This window comes from Cygnus olor, chromosome 1 (assembly GCF_009769625.2).
Source record: "Cygnus olor isolate bCygOlo1 chromosome 1, bCygOlo1.pri.v2, whole genome shotgun sequence".
Lineage (NCBI taxonomy): Eukaryota > Metazoa > Chordata > Aves > Anseriformes > Anatidae > Cygnus > Cygnus olor.
The window spans coordinates 207,098,934-207,114,825 of NC_049169.1; the positions used below are offsets into that span (position 1 = coordinate 207,098,934).

Below are 15,892 nucleotides of genomic sequence, written 5' to 3' on the forward strand. Positions count from 1 at the left end.
AGACCCCAGGACTACAGCTCTACCAGCAAACGTGAAGTGCTGGAACGGTTCCCAGATGCTCTCAGAACTATCCCAGCTGTACCACTAAGCTCTTACAAATGAGGGCAGTTTTAGGAAGAAAGAGTTAAATAGCACAATGTTGGCTGTCCCAAGCCATTTGGGCTTAGAGCCAGCGACCAATCCTCAGCTCTTTTGTTTGAATAACAGAGTCCACGACTCTCATTTTTCTTCCTCCAACGTTTCAGTATCTCTCCGCAGGGACAGCCCCCCATTTTGGATTATTCAATAATGTGGATATCAGGAGCCCACCTGATATATATACCCTGGCTATGCCCTGTCCCCTGGGGCTAGTTCATTTTTAACACTCAAATGGTATTCCCCGAGCCAGTCAAATCCTTGACACAGTACTGCCTACCCATCACCAACCAATGAGATAGTGTTGTATTTACTTTAATCCCTTTCATCTATCCTTTAAATGCAGCTATTCATGGCCTGGAGAAAACAGCTGCTTAACAAAGAACAATCCCAGGCTGGCCCAGACGAGATCCCCTCCTAACCCAAAGCACCCTCCGCCGTTTGCAGCTGGGAGCAGATCCGGGGGTTAGGAATAAGAAGTAGAGCAAGCACAAAGCAAGCCTTTCCCTTAACATACGCATTTAGCAAACAACTGCTCAGGGACTTCTCAAGCTGGATCTTGCATCCGGACTGCTGTGTTTAAGAAGTGCTAATGGATGTACGAGCCATTTACTCCTCTTTGAACGTGCTCTTGGTTTTTGGCCTTCACAGCACCCTGGGGCGATGACTTGCATAAAGTTTGTTAGAAATAAATTGCTTCCCGTTTGTTTGGCTGAAAACTGCGGCCAGATCTCTTATATGGGCGCATCATTGTCCCCATGCAGCCACAAGCACCAAGCAATTATTCCAGTTATCATTCAAGTTTCAGGCCTGCAGAGTCACTTCTTCTCCACTTGCCTGCTTATCAGCTGCTGTCTTATAAAATCTGGATAGAAGAGAGGATGCAGCACAACTGATCTCAAGAAGGATGGGTCTCCAACCCTCACCCTGCTCAGACCACAAGGTTCCCCCCCGCCAGGCATGAAAATGCAGAACCACCGAGAAGATCAATGCAAGAAGAGCAAGGCACCACCATTTTGCAGAACACACGACAGCACCACAGACTGGCAGGGGAATACTGACAGTTTATTTCACAGAGGATCGCAGAGTTCATTTTGGTCTAGCTCTATTTTCATCAAAAAAGTATCATCTTAAAAAAAAAAAAAGTAGCAAATCTTCAGGACGATAATGGTAACAGTCAGTGCATCACGCATAAGGTTCGGGTCTCATCATAAAAAAAATGTATTGTGGAAACAACTACTCTTTGCTGGATTGCTTTTTAACACTTCCAAGCTTTTTAAGCACTTCACCTTTCAATAAAGTCATCTCCAAGGATAAAAACAGAACATGCAGGTGATTATCGACAGGTGCCGAGATTTAACATCTCTCACTTGGCAATGACAATCCACTGGGAATGTTTCAATACAACAACCGCATTAAAGGGATAAGCAACGTTGTTCTCAAAAGCCTTCAAATCCACCAAAATTTGCAATTCTGGAGGAAAAAAAAATACTATGTTTCACAGACTCGAGAGAGTACCATATAGAAGAAGAGTATTTGGGGAAGGTAAGAGGGCGCATGGACCAGGGGCTTGTTCTACCTACACTCATAAGAAAAACAGGGTAGATGCAAATAAATTAAACTCAATTTGTGACGCTTTAGTAGGCATCTCCTAAGCAGCACAATTCAGATTTTACTTGCGTTATAGGGGTATTTTCTTATGTTACTTTGACATGCCTTTTCTTTTCTACAGCTAAGATTGCCACTTTCATCCCCAATTCTTATGCACTGAACCCAAAACTTTGGTGCTTCAGAACACTACTTCAGGAAACTAATAAAAAAGAGCAATTCAGTACTGCCAGAACAAGAACAAGCTGCTCGAAGCTGTTTATTGGGGCTTGTTTCCGGCTTTTCCGTTGGCTTTAGGTGTCGAACGTGATGCACATCAGCATCCCCAAACCTCCCTTCTTTTCTGCAAGGGGACTTCTCCCAGCAGCTCAAGGGCTTTGCAGCCTGGCTCAGCCAGAGACCAAAGACTGAGCTTTGGCTCCCATCCCCTCCACGGGAAACGACTTTCATGGTCCTGGCATTTTCAGGGCTTCAAAGGAAGCTCGTGCTCAATGGGATTTCCCACTTTGCACGTTGTGTCAACTGAGATCCAGCGAGGAAGGGAGCGACCCAGCAGCAGAAGGCTGCGGGGACGGAGCCAAGCCCCATTCACATCGCCGGCAGCCTTCGGGCTGGCTTCAGCTGCCTTGGGAACCAGCTCCGTGCGAACAGCAGTGACCCAAAACCAGGCTCCTCTAGCAAGTTGAGCCTGCCCTTGGGCTGGCTGCAGGCTGTTTCAGGGAGAGGATGAAATGTAACTGCCATCTACTTGGTTTCTGAGCTTTTATATTTTTAAATCTCTCATCTAGGATTTTGGTTTAAAGCCTTTTGTATTGGAAACACGCTGCTGAGAGCTCTCGCTGTTGTGAGCTTTTCAGCATCTGCTGCAAAAAAAACGCCGCTCCTTTGGAGGACACCAACATGCAGCTTTCAAAGCAAGGAGAAAAAGTCTCCTTGCAGGAATAAATTACTCTCCTGGGCTGCTTTGCCTTCCGGACTATTTACAACTCCTTCATCCACGGGCATCTGCTTGGCGCAGAGGGGCTGACACTGCACCACCGTCCCTTCTTCCTGCACGGCGAAGCAAGGAGCAACTGCAGACACCACTTGGAGTGGCAGGCACTTTAGCCAAACGTGAGCAGAGATGGTGCCCATGGCGTTGCTTTTTGCAAGCCATCTGGGCTGCCAACAGAGCCCAACTCATGAAGAAGATAGAAAGAACAAGGACAAAATCAAAACATTGCTGCCAGCAGAGGCCAAGCTTCAGCTACCACGCAGGGTTTGCCTTCAGACTACAGCAGAACATCTCAAGAAGGCCATTCTTCGTGAACATCCAGGTTTGGGGAACGGGGACAGGACAGGGAGAAGGTGCCCAAGTGACTGAGCCAGTGTAACTCCTTCCCCGGCTCTGAGCTTCAGCAGGGAAGAGCAGTCTCCTCTCCCAGAAAAGCTTTTCTCCTCCAAACAGTTAAATTAGAGCTAAAACTTCATTGCCCAGGAAGGGGGAGAGGGAGGGGAACAAACAAACAAACAACAAAAAAAAAAAACCAACAAGGAAAACAGAACAAAAGTGACATTTCACAAGAACTTCACAACATACGGTTTATACAATTCAGCTACACCGTCGCTGCACCGAGGGAAGGAATGGAGCAGGGTGGGGAGAGCTGTCCCAGCACCCCCCCGGGACTGAGGCTGTCACACCAAAATTCAAATAACTTCAGCCATAAGGGTAGAGGATTTAATTACCATGGTATTTCCACTCATGCCCTGGAAAAATTACACAAAAAAAAGACAAAATTCAGATTTTTTTTGTTGTTTTTTTTACATATTTACAAAAAAAAAAAAAGCCCCCCAACCTCACAACCAGGGAGGTGGAGCAGCCACTGATGGTGGAACGGGAAGGGGTGAGCTGCCCAGCCAGCAGTTCCTTCAAAGGCTCCCGTCCCACGGCAAGCAGGAGAGCACGGCTCTCGTTGCCGGAGCGAACGCGGGGTTGGCCACACGTGGGCTTGGGCTGGAAGCCCCTCAGTTCATCCGCAGCTTGGTGTCCCGATGATCCGTGGGGGTGACCATCTCGTTGGCATAGCCATTCTCGGAGCAGAGGGACAGCTCGTCCGTGGTCTCCACGCCGCTGTTGATCTCTGGGGAGGGTAAAGAAGGGGAGGGCATCATCACAGGGGTGCAAAGACCCAGGAGAAACCTTGTGGATGAGGGAACAGGCATCGAGCTGCCAGCACGTGAGGTCTGTCTGATCCTACAGGGATTTCATCCCTGGCTTTAGTGACACTGCCACCATTTTAAACCAGTTGTGAACAGGATCTGCCTCCAAACTGGAGTTCACCTCTAAATTTCAGACCCTGAGTGTCCTGTCACTATCAGAGACAAAACTGGACCACCCCATACATATAATGTTATGCCACAGACTGAATTACTTGCCTTTGGAGACAAGGATGCAAGATACCTGAACTTAATCCCTACCCCAGTTACTCTTCTAGAACTGGGGATACTCCAGTAGTCACTGGTTTCACTGGGAAAACCGTGCACCCACCAATGTTCTAACAGGTAAACACCAACCCTGTGCAAAACCGTTTGTTTCAGAGGCACAAATCTTTAACATACATCCCCTGCCTCACAGGGTGGTTTGTGTCGAAGACATTTTATGTCTAGAAAACAGTGGGAAGGGTTAATTTTGCTATACCAACTGCTTTCTCACTCTGGTTTCCCCGGATTTATTCCCCATTTTGACTGTTTCTGGAGGGCAGAATCAGGCTTGCCTTGCCCACAATAAGCTCTTTGAAGCAAGAGTTATCTCTTTGGCTGTGTGTATGTGTCCAGGACAATAAACCCTCATCCCTGCTGAAGGTCTCTAGCCCCTGATACGAGGAAAGAAAACCAACAACAGAGCTCCAGGGGAGATTTATATTCACATCCCTTCAAATGTGAGCTCTCCAGCTTCACGTGCCAACTTTAATCTTTTAAACCTAAATGTTTCTTTCTTTGTACACATTTTTGAGATCTTTCTTGGAGGCTGGATCATTGAGAGGAAGCCAGCACATACTAACACAGAAAGGCTGGGAGGATGACAAGGATCCAGGTCTAGCTCAAACTCGTCACTATTATCTGCAGCAACTCACAGCACTATTTTCATTTACAGTTTTGACACTGTTGGCAATTAAGAGAGGAGATGTGAGACAGCTTAAGACAGCTGCATAGCACAGCTTGGGAAGTTAAATGCAGGATTTATGAGTAAATCAGTGCTCAGGCCTGGACCATTTTGGGATGGGTGAGCCAGGACCACATCCCACAAGTGGTACAGTGCAGCTGGGGCGGTCCAGCTGCCCCATCCCAGCTGTGGGAGATGACACCCATATAGAAAACCATCTCTCCTCCAACAGTAGGGTGGCAGCTGTAGGACGGAGCAAATAGCTTCGACTGACCAGCCCCATTCATACCCGAGAAGATCAGCTTCTCCTTCATGATCTTGACATCCCGGCTGGACCGGCGGACGGCAGCACTGAGCATGATCTGCTCCGGGTTGTAGGTCCTGATGCTTCCTAAACGCCACCTGCAAGAGAAGAAAGGGTTATCAGGGGCTGGAGTCCTCAGCCCCAAGAGCGTCCTCCAAGCAAGTGGCCACCAACACCGGGGAGACCAAGTCCCAGAGACCCTCACGCCTTCCTGCCCTGGTGCCTACACAACCCCACATGATAGGAGGATGTTTGGAGATGAGTGTGTTATCTCAAGGAGGGTACAGACATAAAAAATGGTCATCTCTAACCGCTTTGAGCATCCTAATTCCATTAATTTCACCAGCTACCCAACTGCCCTGTAGAGGTGAACTATTTTGATTCTTAGGGTTAGAAACAGAGAACAGAGACCAAGCCAAGTAAAGAAACCAGAAGCTTTTCTTCACTACATGGCACACTCATGCTTGTAGGAGAAGAGAGCTCAAAGGCAAATAAAGGTCTCAAGCCTGAGACATGCAAAGACATCACCACGAGATGCTCTGAAGGGAACTCAAAGCAGTCTCAACACGGGTAACTGTCACATACGATGCCCCTGATCATAATTTCTCCCAGAGCACTTGCCTCCCCAAATGCCAGGTCTTTGCTTACATGCTTCTATCCAAAATGCAGACATTTTTAAAACAAAACTTCACCATATGAATACGATGAGGCTGATGGGAACCTGGCTCCCCATTAAAGTCAGCCAGGCTTTTATTCTAATTACTGAATGCATATAAATAAACTGACTGATGTTAGTAGTAAGCCATAGCAGCAAGGCCAAGTCATAGGATTTTCCTTTTAAAGCTCCTTTTCATCCTGGGAGCCTCCCTGGATCACAGAACCTCAGCTGCAGAGCTGCTGGCATTAAGAGAGAAAGGCAGGCTATTGCAAATAGGGGAAAAGCAGGGCTTGGTGGGCTTTCATGGCCCCAAACCCACCAACTCTTCCTATCTCCTGCCCACAGAGGAGGGCTTTCAGTTATTCCCATTCCCCCTGCCAGAGCCAGGGATGTAACAAGCTATTTGATGGAAAAACAGCAGAGACTTACAGTGGTTTATGGGGTTTCTGATCTTCTGGCACCATCTAGTGGCTTACCCACACAAGAGAAGGTGATTTTTCTGGTTTGGGGTGCTGGCTGCCTTCTCTTAAATGCCTAACACCCTCCCTATCCCAGGGGCAGAAAACCTGAGGAACAGCCCCCAAATCTCCAGCCTGGGCCCACAGCATCAGCCTGACAAAGCAACACCCACAGATGAGGTTCTGCAGCTCTTCCAAACCTAGCTGGTGCTGATTCCACCTGGTTTCCATCCTTTTCCCAAATCCCAGCAGGTAAGACAACACTGTCGGGCTATAACTGAGGTACAGATGAAGGTGGCTGCTCTGCTACAGAGAGGAGATGGGATGGCAACACTGCACCATGCACAGGCCCATGGACAGAAGCAACACAGAAGCAGCATGAGGTGGAGAAGACGTTAAAGCATTAAAAAAAAAAAAAATTCTTTTTCATCTAAGCTGAGCTGCTCTAACTTGGAAGATGATCATTTCTGCCCTTAGTTTCCCATGTAGGCAGCTCCTAAGATCAGTACCTGCACAGGATCGCACAGGATAAGACATTCCATAATCAAACCAAAACGGATTGCTGCCAAGTCTCTGTGCCCACAACAGCCCAACAATGAAAATCCTGATACGTTGCATAGCCAAGAGGCACAGCAACCTCTTGTCCCCAGGTCCTAAACATCCCATGGAGGGCATGGGCCATTTTGGGGCCCAGACAGCCCAGCCTCAAAGGAGTGCAGGAACCAAGGGCTTTTCTGAAACCTCTTGCCAGGAGGAATAGCTACTGCTCTCTGCTCCCCATCTCACGTGGTGGCTGTGGTCAGACCCAGGCCAGCAAAAGGTGCACAAGGGGCCTGTGACTCTCGCAGGAGTGCAGGTAGCTTCAACAAGCTAGGAGAGGGTTTCAAATGAAGTCCTCCAGCTATATAACCTCAAGGCTTTGTCAACAAATCTTCCTTCCCCTCTTAGCCCCAAACAGGATATCCCAACTCAGGCTCTCCAACAGCTCTTGCACCACTTCTCTGAGCAACGTCTTTGCAACCTGAGCTGGAACAGATGGACCCCAGGCATCCTCCAAGTTCTCACTCCCAAAATCTGAGGGCCTTTTACTGGGCTAGTAGAGGCTGACAGCAGATCCAGCCAGGACTTCCTGGGCATCCAGGAGAGGATTTCAGTGCTGGGTAAGAGGAGCAACTCACAGCTGGGATGCGTTTTCAAATGGAACCCACCCAAGGTGCAACACCAACACCAGCCCAAATTTGCAAGGCTCATGCAATTACTCTTTTAGCTTCTGCATGGGGCTGCTGGCAGCTACAACAGTAAGCCAAGCTTTCAGTAGCCACCCCCATTTTTAAACACCCTCTTAGCAGAGAAGCCATCAGCATTTAACCGTGGTGCAACTCCAGCTACACCATATGAAACACTTGCTGCTCTGCTCAGTAGATTTAGGATGCCAGAAAGCTCATTTAATAGAAAATAACACCTCTCCTACCCCCTTGGACTCTGTTGTGATCGGCCACAGTTAGGACAGCAGTGTGCAAAAAGGCCAGCCCACAGAGGGGCTCGTTGTGCCAGCCAGACTGCAGGGAGGTCTTGTTCTGGGAGGTTGGCAACAAAGCAGACCAGACGGACACGGGGTGGGAACAGACTAAAAAATACTGGGACAACAACACAGAGACAGCACACACAGTGTTAGGGCCACCACCAGGGCCGTTCGGTTGGAGGAGAAATGGCAGGGAAAGGAGATGGGAAAGGGCAGACTGGGAGGAAAATAGAGTTGATTGGTACCAAGGTGGTAAGATGGAAGCAAGCAAAGAGCCAAGCCAGCCACAACCACACATCCCCATCCTGCTACAGCTCTTCTCTAAAGCCTGCGCCACTCCTCCATGCCTCTCTCCTCTCCCTACCCCTGTGAAAAAAGCAATGGGGAGGTGGCAGGAGGCAAACACCCAACCTCACTGCACGGCTGGAGGGCTCAGCCTGGCCCCGCAGCCGGTCCCGTCTTGGGGAGGTGATGCGAGGATGCAACGCCGCAAGTCCAAGGTACCTCGAGGAGCAGGCAATGCTTCCAGGTGGCCGACCCCAAATCCCAAGGCAGTGGGTGGGCAGGGAAAGAGGGGAGGGCTAAGCACACCTAGGGAGTAGCCAGCCCTCAGAAATACAACCCCATGGCACAAAGCGGAAGGAGTGGAGAAGGAAGGTAACGCGTGAAGAGTTTGGTCCGAGGACGGACGTGGTAAAGGCTTTACTGCAGAAAGGTGGCAGCACTTCCCTCCAATGGGATAAAAAGTACAGGGGAGAAAACAGCCAATGCAAGGAGAAATCTGGCTGTCCAATTTATGGCACTTCAACATCCCAGGCTCATCCCATTCCTGGCTGCTGCACAATTTTCATTTTCATACTGTATTTCTTCCAGTTTCATAGTGGTGTAACTGGGAAGAGACTCAAGCTCCAATGAGTACAGCAATTGTTCAGCCAAATCTTGTCAGATATTAGCCCTATTAATTCATTTCCAGGGCAGTAGAAGTGATACTTTATATGTTTTACTTTTTCCTCTATAGAATTGGCCAACTTAGAAGAGGTTTGTCTTAAAAACCTCTGGTAAATACAGGAAGGAGGGAGATATTTTGCAGTGAGATCATTTCCATGGCGAAAACATTATCTCCACTGGGAATTTCCCTATTTCAACACACTGCAGGAGTTCAGAATCAGTGTTGTTTTAAAAGGCAGTGACCTGGGTCACTGCAACAAAAGGTCAGATTGCCTTCAAAATATCCACCAACTTCAGCATCAGGCTCCCGTGGTGCTCATGGCTACGGACCATGCAAAGTTCAGACCCTCGTGGTCCCCTTCTGAAGCCAGATGTTTGAAAGCATCCCAAAAAAGCTGCGTCCTGCACTGTCCTTCTGCAGTGAAGCCATAGCAGAGAGGGAGAAAGAAAGAGAGAAAGGAAGGTTGAATGAAAAAGAGAAAGAGGAAGAAAGCACCAGAATTACCTGATCATGTGATAGCTGTGAGATGCCAGAATGCAGCAGAGAGAAAGAGGAGGAACATGCACAACAGTCAGAGCAGTAAGAAAATAAACAAGGCAAAGAGGCAAAAAAGATCGGTTATAAGTCATCACGCTCGGTATTTCCCCCTCTGGAGAGGCTGCCAGGATCCGGTCACCAGAGCTGAAGCAGAAGAGCAGGAGCAACCCCTACCCGTGGCTACGGAGGAGAGAGAAGCCATGCGGAGGAGAGACGACGAGCACATCGAAGCGGTGCCTCTGTTCCCACCCACCCCCTCGTCCTTGCGTGAAGGAAGTGGCTCCGTTTTGCCCCCCAAAAAAGGGCTTCAGAAAACCAAACCAAACCACACCATGACACATTGAAGGCCAAACGTCAAGCCCTGCTTCTTGGAGCTGAGCCACGTCAGCAGGTAGCTGGGCAGTTCTGCTGCAGCTTAGTTTTGAGATATCCTCCGTGCTGCTACCCATTCGTCTGCGTGGTGGTGAAACCGTGAACAGCAGGGAGATGGGGCTCTCCTAGATGGGATGCACAAAGCAGGAGCTCTCAAAAGAGCAAATCATGCTGTAGAAAATGCAATTTCTGGAACTAGAGTTTCTCCCTCATTCTGCTGACTTGGGGTTGGGTTGTCCCAAGGCAGAGATCCAACAGAAGACATTTGACACTCGCCATCCTAATCCTTCCATCCCTTACCCTGCTTCCTCTCATCCTACTCCTTCAAACCACCTCCAAGCTGGGAGGAGTTCAATTTGTGAAGAGAGGAAGAGTCCAGATATTGCAGTGTCCATATAGCTGGGACTTCTGCTCTCCAAGCATGCATCGTTTCACTCCGCTCTGGGACCTGCAGCTTACATTCAGCAGTATGACTCAGTGTAATTTCTTCAGCTGTGGCCTTCTGAGTCTGATTCAGAAAGCCTGATAAAACCAGCTTTGGGAGATGATGCAAAAGACTTCAAGTATCTTATTGCCTTGGCCTTTAAATTCTGCTCTTGAGAGAGGTCAGTCCCTGCCTCCAGACTCCTCGCTGTCTTTCTGTAACTGGCAGAGAAATACAGGGCCTGAAGAGTAGGGAAATCTCTCATTAAACCAGCTGATGAATCTGAAGGGGTAGAGCAAGCTTCCAGACAACACAGCCACAATGCCCTTCTGATGGAAAGGTTTAATTGGCCACAATTCGAATCAGCAGACTTCTTAGCAAAATTATAAACACATTGGCAAATCTCATTTGGGTCATTGGTTTCATTAAGTGTTGGTAAATCTAATCCGAGAGGACAGTTTTGTATCTGTTTCTCATTCTATCTTCCTGTGCTGGAATCGGTGACTAGTCTGGGACTGTGCAAGTCACGAATTTAGAGGGACAATTATCACCAGAGCCGACATATGGCCTGAAGTCAAACCCATAGCAGGTGCTGGCAGGAGCAATAGCCTGCTGTAGCATGGTAAAACTACCCAGGTAATTATCTGCACTGGGGAGGGAAAGGGATTGCTGCAGGCAGATGATCTGGGACGATGCGACAGCAAAATCACCAGCTCATGAGGCTGAAGGAAATGAAATTGCTACTCCTGACACAAAGGCATTTCGGAGATCAAGAAGGAAGGAAAGCGTAAGCCCCTTGATGTCTCTAGGACAGTAGTTTGTGCATGCTAAAGCAGATGAGATTATAAAGCCGAGGGAAGAGAGGGGTGCAATTTCAAAATGACACATTTTCCCAGGAGAAGGCTGCTGTTGTCGCCGGAGGGAGTGCATCTCCCCTCCTGAGCTCACGCTTTCCCAGAGAGGGTTATTACACTGTCATCACTGACAGCGAAAATGCCTCCTAGGAGAAAAGGCACATCAACGGGAGGACACCATGGTTTCCTCCCTTATAATCAAGAGGAGGGTAGTTTGGCCAGCTCTGCCATTAGCAAGTTGATTTATCTCCCTACTGACTTATCAGTGTCTTAGCTAGCCCTGCTCCTGGGCTTTGTGCTCTGAAAACATTTTGTTTTCTATGACCTGCACTGACTAGAGGCTTCTGCTATGCACTCATTGCTCCCCATTTTGTTTGGAAAAATGGGGAAATTTTCTCAAAGCACCAAGCTAAGCAACAGATTTGATCTGTTAAGTCATAACAGCTTTGCATCACTTAATGCATTGCTTTAAAATGTTTCCAATTTCTTCATCAAATGGAAACCAAATAAATTAAGAAAATCTAAAAAAACCCACATTATAAAAACTGTGGAATCTCATAATATTCTCTTTTTTCTTTAAAGCATTTAAATCCATTTCCCCAAAAACATTTACGGTTTCTCTACCACACACATTTATGAGAGGAGCGAGGAGTCTGTCACTCCTATTGTGAGATGTCTCACTCTTCTTAAAAACAGTGACTTCATCCAATTCAATGTCATCGCAGAAGTGGAATGACTTATTGTTTGCACTCTTTGTAGGAAGTTTCAATAAACATTTTTCCTGCATTTGCAATCCAAGTGCCTGAGGAGCACTGTAGCCCTCTCTTCCATCTCCACCCCACGCTCTCAATGAAAACACACTCCATGAATACACGAGAGTTGAGCCATAACAATGCTACTTACTTCTGGAATATAAAAACTCCTACAATTATGATAAATGAAATGAGATCAGAAGTGATCCAGATTAGGCGGTACTCGTCTGGAGGCTGGAAGACAAAAAACAGGAGCAGATCTGAAAGTTTTGCATAATCACATGGAGACCACACGTTGCTAAAGTTACCACCAGGGCAGAAAGAAAAGCGTTGAGATGAAGGAGTCAAGCATAAATCACAAAGTTTATGGCATTTCTAATGTTAGCCTATCCCCCAAAGTGACGTTATCAGGAAGAACTGCAAACAGGAACAATTTTAATCTCTGCCTCTTTTCATGTGCTGATGTTTTCTCAGAGCTTTGTGGGCTGGAGTTGAGTATCCTATCTCAGCTGTACCCCTAGGTGGGGTAAGAGGCTTTTTGGAAACACAAGCCTGTGGGAAAACAAAAATATACACATTGCCCATGAGATTCAGGGTCCATTCTGAGTGCTAATGTCAGCTGTTTAGCACAGTCCCTGTACTACCAGCATACACTTCTCAGTTTCTGTCCTTTAGGGCACAGGGAGCAATGGCTCCATTTTCTTTTTTTCCCACTAAGCCACCACCAACAGCCAACAAAATTCTGCCTTGCCAGTCCAAGCCTGGACAATGCAGCGCCAACCAGGATGCTGATTTCTTACCAGACAGATCCATCACAACCATCATTAATGCATACAAGTAATATTTCATCAGAGGAATGAAATACATAATACAAAAAGAGGAGCTCATGCAACAGTAGGGTGACATGGGCAACACCAGTTGGGAGCCATCAGCTCTGCTGCCTCCATCTCCCAGCAGAGAACAACTTGATTTGTGGTCACTACCTCTGTGTGTGTCTCACGTAACCCTGGGAAAATGTACTACAGAGCTAGCAGGGCAATGCTTTAATTAGCCAATGCCTCTGATAGAGATTTAATCCTTGTGTTTCCCAGCTTAATTACAGAAAGGTGACATTTGGCATGGTGTAGACATTGCACGAAGATCTGTCTAATGTTACATTTGCTGCATCTGTTAAAACAACAGATGCAAAATTGATATTTCACATTTTCTTGGCAGAAGAATGCCATTATAATTGTTCTGAAGGAAAACTCAAGAGTCTTATAGGTTAGAAGAAAACCTACACATCTAAATTTTTAATTTATCCAAGTGACAGCATTGCATGACTGACGACACAAATAGCAGGTTCTTTTGCGGGTCAAAGGTTGGATGATATATCCCAAGCCATGTGTAGACTTGACTTTCTGGGCAAACTCTAGCACCCTATGTTGATGATTTAAAAAATAAAAAAAAATCTGCAATACCTGTGAAGTCCTGCAGAAGGCTCACAGCTAACGGGGTTTGGTACCAAAACAAGGTTTTATGAGCAGAGAAGCTGGAATTTCAATGTGGTCAAAAAGAGAAAAGTGTTGTGTTTTTTTTTTTAATTTACTTACTTTTATTATTTAAAGTCATGCACTCAAGACACGCTCTCAGCTCTTCAGAGAAGAGAGCATAGGCCAGCAAACATCTATCATGCAGAGACAACTGATTGTGCTGCCTCATCCACACTAAAATCTGCTCAGGAATTTTCTGTGTCACCCACAATTGCCAATTTTGGGGCAGGGCTCTTCCTTTGGGGTCGATATATTTAATTTTTTTAAATAATCTTTACTCAGCTTAAGTCCTATTCCTGAAACCCTCCCATTTGCAACCCTTCAAAATCGTCATCAATTCAATGTAACCAACCAGAGGGCAGCTCAAATCTGAGGGAGAATCCCAAAAAAGCAGGGAGTGCCACCCTACTGGGCACCCACTTTAAGAACATCAAGCTGGGGTCTGAATCCCAGGCTCGAGCTTTTCAAACCCCTCCTCTACAGCATGTCAGATGATACAGGGGTATGCGCTCACAGCAGAGGGCTCACTTGGAAATCCAGCAGATGGAAGAGCCCTTTGAGGAGGGCTCCAGCTACCAGCTGCATTTCATCACTGACAATGAGGCTTTTGCAGCAAAAAGCTGCCAGTGATGTGCTCACAGCTCCTGCCAGCTGTAGCAGAGGACAGATGTTTGCCGCAGCAGAATTCAGACAATGATAACCTCTTCTGCCAACAGCCTTAGACTGGTGACCATTTTCAATTTTCCAGCGAACACCAGTGTGAATTTGCGTAGTCAGACACAAGCAGTAGGTTAAACTAAGGCCAAGGACGTTGTGCACAGATGTTCAGAGTCTTAAGGTCCTACCTCCCACTAAAGATGTGGATAACTCACTAAAGCCTGTTAACTTCTCCTTGTGCTCATCTTACCTCCCTTTTCCCAAGGGATCTGCCAGAACAGCAGGCAAAACAGCTGCCTCCTGTCCTACCCCCATCAGGATCTGTTATCAAAAAGAAAGAGCCCCATCGCATGCATGTATGTCTCCATAGCTAAGCTCTTGCTTTGGGAATGTTTTGATGCAGCTATTTTCCCTCTGCTCCAGCACAAATATTTCTGTTTAGTTCAGACACCCAAAGTGCTGGCAGAGATTTCAGAGGGTTTGCTGGCTACGTGAGGGATAAGGTCTCTGGGTGTTCCTAGTCTGGCAATAGCCAGAGGTACACCTGTCCACGTCTGGTATTAAAAGCAGTGAAAAACCTAGTTCTGCAGCTTGCCTAAAACACACAGTCACGTTTGCTGCTTCTTCTGCAACTCTAGCAGCAGGTCTGGAAAGGTGTTTTTCCATCGGAGGAAAATGGAAAAGTTGGATGGATTAAACAGGACATGTGTTGTGCTCTCCAAGGACCCCAAAACCCTGCAAGGGGAGAAGCAAGGCCACCTGAAGGAAGGGGTTGTGCAAGAGGTGCTTTAATCCTTTCCCATTACAGGGTTCAGGAATACAGAGGGTGAAAAACCTCACCAGCACGTTGAACCCAACCAAACCTTCTTGGAGAAACCCCCCAGCTGTATGGATGACATGTTTAATGGCCACCCCTCCACAGTGCCCCCTCCCTCCAGAGGCTCCCAGCACCTTCCTGGCCTTCGTGCTTACCATCAGCCAGATGGGAAAAGGCACCTTGCGAAGGACGTGGGAGCTGTCGGAGGTGACCGACTGGACACCAGTGCACCACAGGATGGAGTACAGCCAGGGCTCGTTCACAGTGTAGAGATTCACACTCAGGTTCGCCATGGTGTAGTCCCTGCCAGAAGACAGATGGGGCAAGGGCTGAGTCTTGCGAGCATCAGACCCTCAGCTCAAAGAGGAGAGTTCCCACATCAGCTGCTCTGCTGAAATCCAGATTTATTGGGTTTGAATTGCATGAAATAGGTTTTTAATAGGGCACAGTCGCCTCATAAGCAACCCAAGGGCATTGCAGTCGAGTGGTTTGAACTTGAAAGCTTTCTTATCCTCTGCCCAAGGCCACAGACGCTATCTGCCCAAGGCCACAGCCCGTTTCAGACACATCCTCGTGAAAGATGGATACACCATGTTTCTCTAACCACCACCTCATCATGTTGATGCACAATTAACATCTGGCTCAGATGCCTGTCACGCTTCGTAGGCAATCTACTTAATTAAAAACTGACTGGGTTTGCAACATCAATTTCTACAGCTCCTATGCCCTTGTCTTGGGGACAGTTATGAGGTTACAGCTTCCAGTCTCCAGAGGTCATTTTGTGTAAGAGGCTAAAAACTTAAAGCTGGGGCACAGGAGCTGTCAGCAATGAAACAAGAGCTAATATCGGATTCCTTCTACCCCTGCAATTTGCATAAATTGTTATGTTTCTTTATCCACAAAGCAGAAACATCACTAGTCTCCCTGGCATAGAGAGCACAGAGATTAACTTTTACAATTTAATAACTACCAAAGCACTTTGAGGAGGAAAGCAGCTGTACAGGATGTGGACAAAGCAAAGCTCGTGTGCTCTGAAAGGCTAGGGAAGTCTCAAGTGTGGTCACAGTGACGTTGAGTTGAGATGACTGTTCTACACCAGGGCTTTTTGAACCTACTCAGCTTGCACTGCAGGACTGCAGCGGTGTCTGACCAGGCACCACAAAGCTTTTAG

At 47.3% G+C, this 15,892-nt stretch overlaps 1 protein-coding gene across 6 annotated transcripts in view; it reads right to left on the bottom strand.

The window, feature by feature from the left end:
• Positions 1 to 1,179: 1,179 nt before the first annotated feature.
• Positions 1,180 to 15,892, bottom strand: part of GDPD5 (glycerophosphodiester phosphodiesterase domain containing 5) — a 163,925-nt gene continuing 149,212 nt past the window's right edge. For 3 of the 6 annotated variants that reach the window (XM_040544630.1, XM_040544631.1, XM_040544632.1), the window contains exons 13-17: positions 14,877 to 15,024; positions 11,867 to 11,949; positions 9,281 to 9,295; positions 5,175 to 5,287; positions 1,180 to 3,863 (exon numbers count right to left, since the gene is read on the bottom strand). In XM_040544630.1, coding sequence (XP_040400564.1) covers positions 3,748 to 3,863; positions 5,175 to 5,287; positions 9,281 to 9,295; positions 11,867 to 11,949; positions 14,877 to 15,024 — 475 coding nt within the window. In that variant the 3' untranslated portion in view covers positions 1,180 to 3,747. The remainder of the gene's footprint in view (positions 3,864 to 5,174; positions 5,288 to 9,280; positions 9,296 to 11,866; positions 11,950 to 14,876; positions 15,025 to 15,892) is intronic. The other 3 variants (XM_040544636.1, XM_040544634.1, XM_040544635.1) reach the window with 1 other exon arrangement.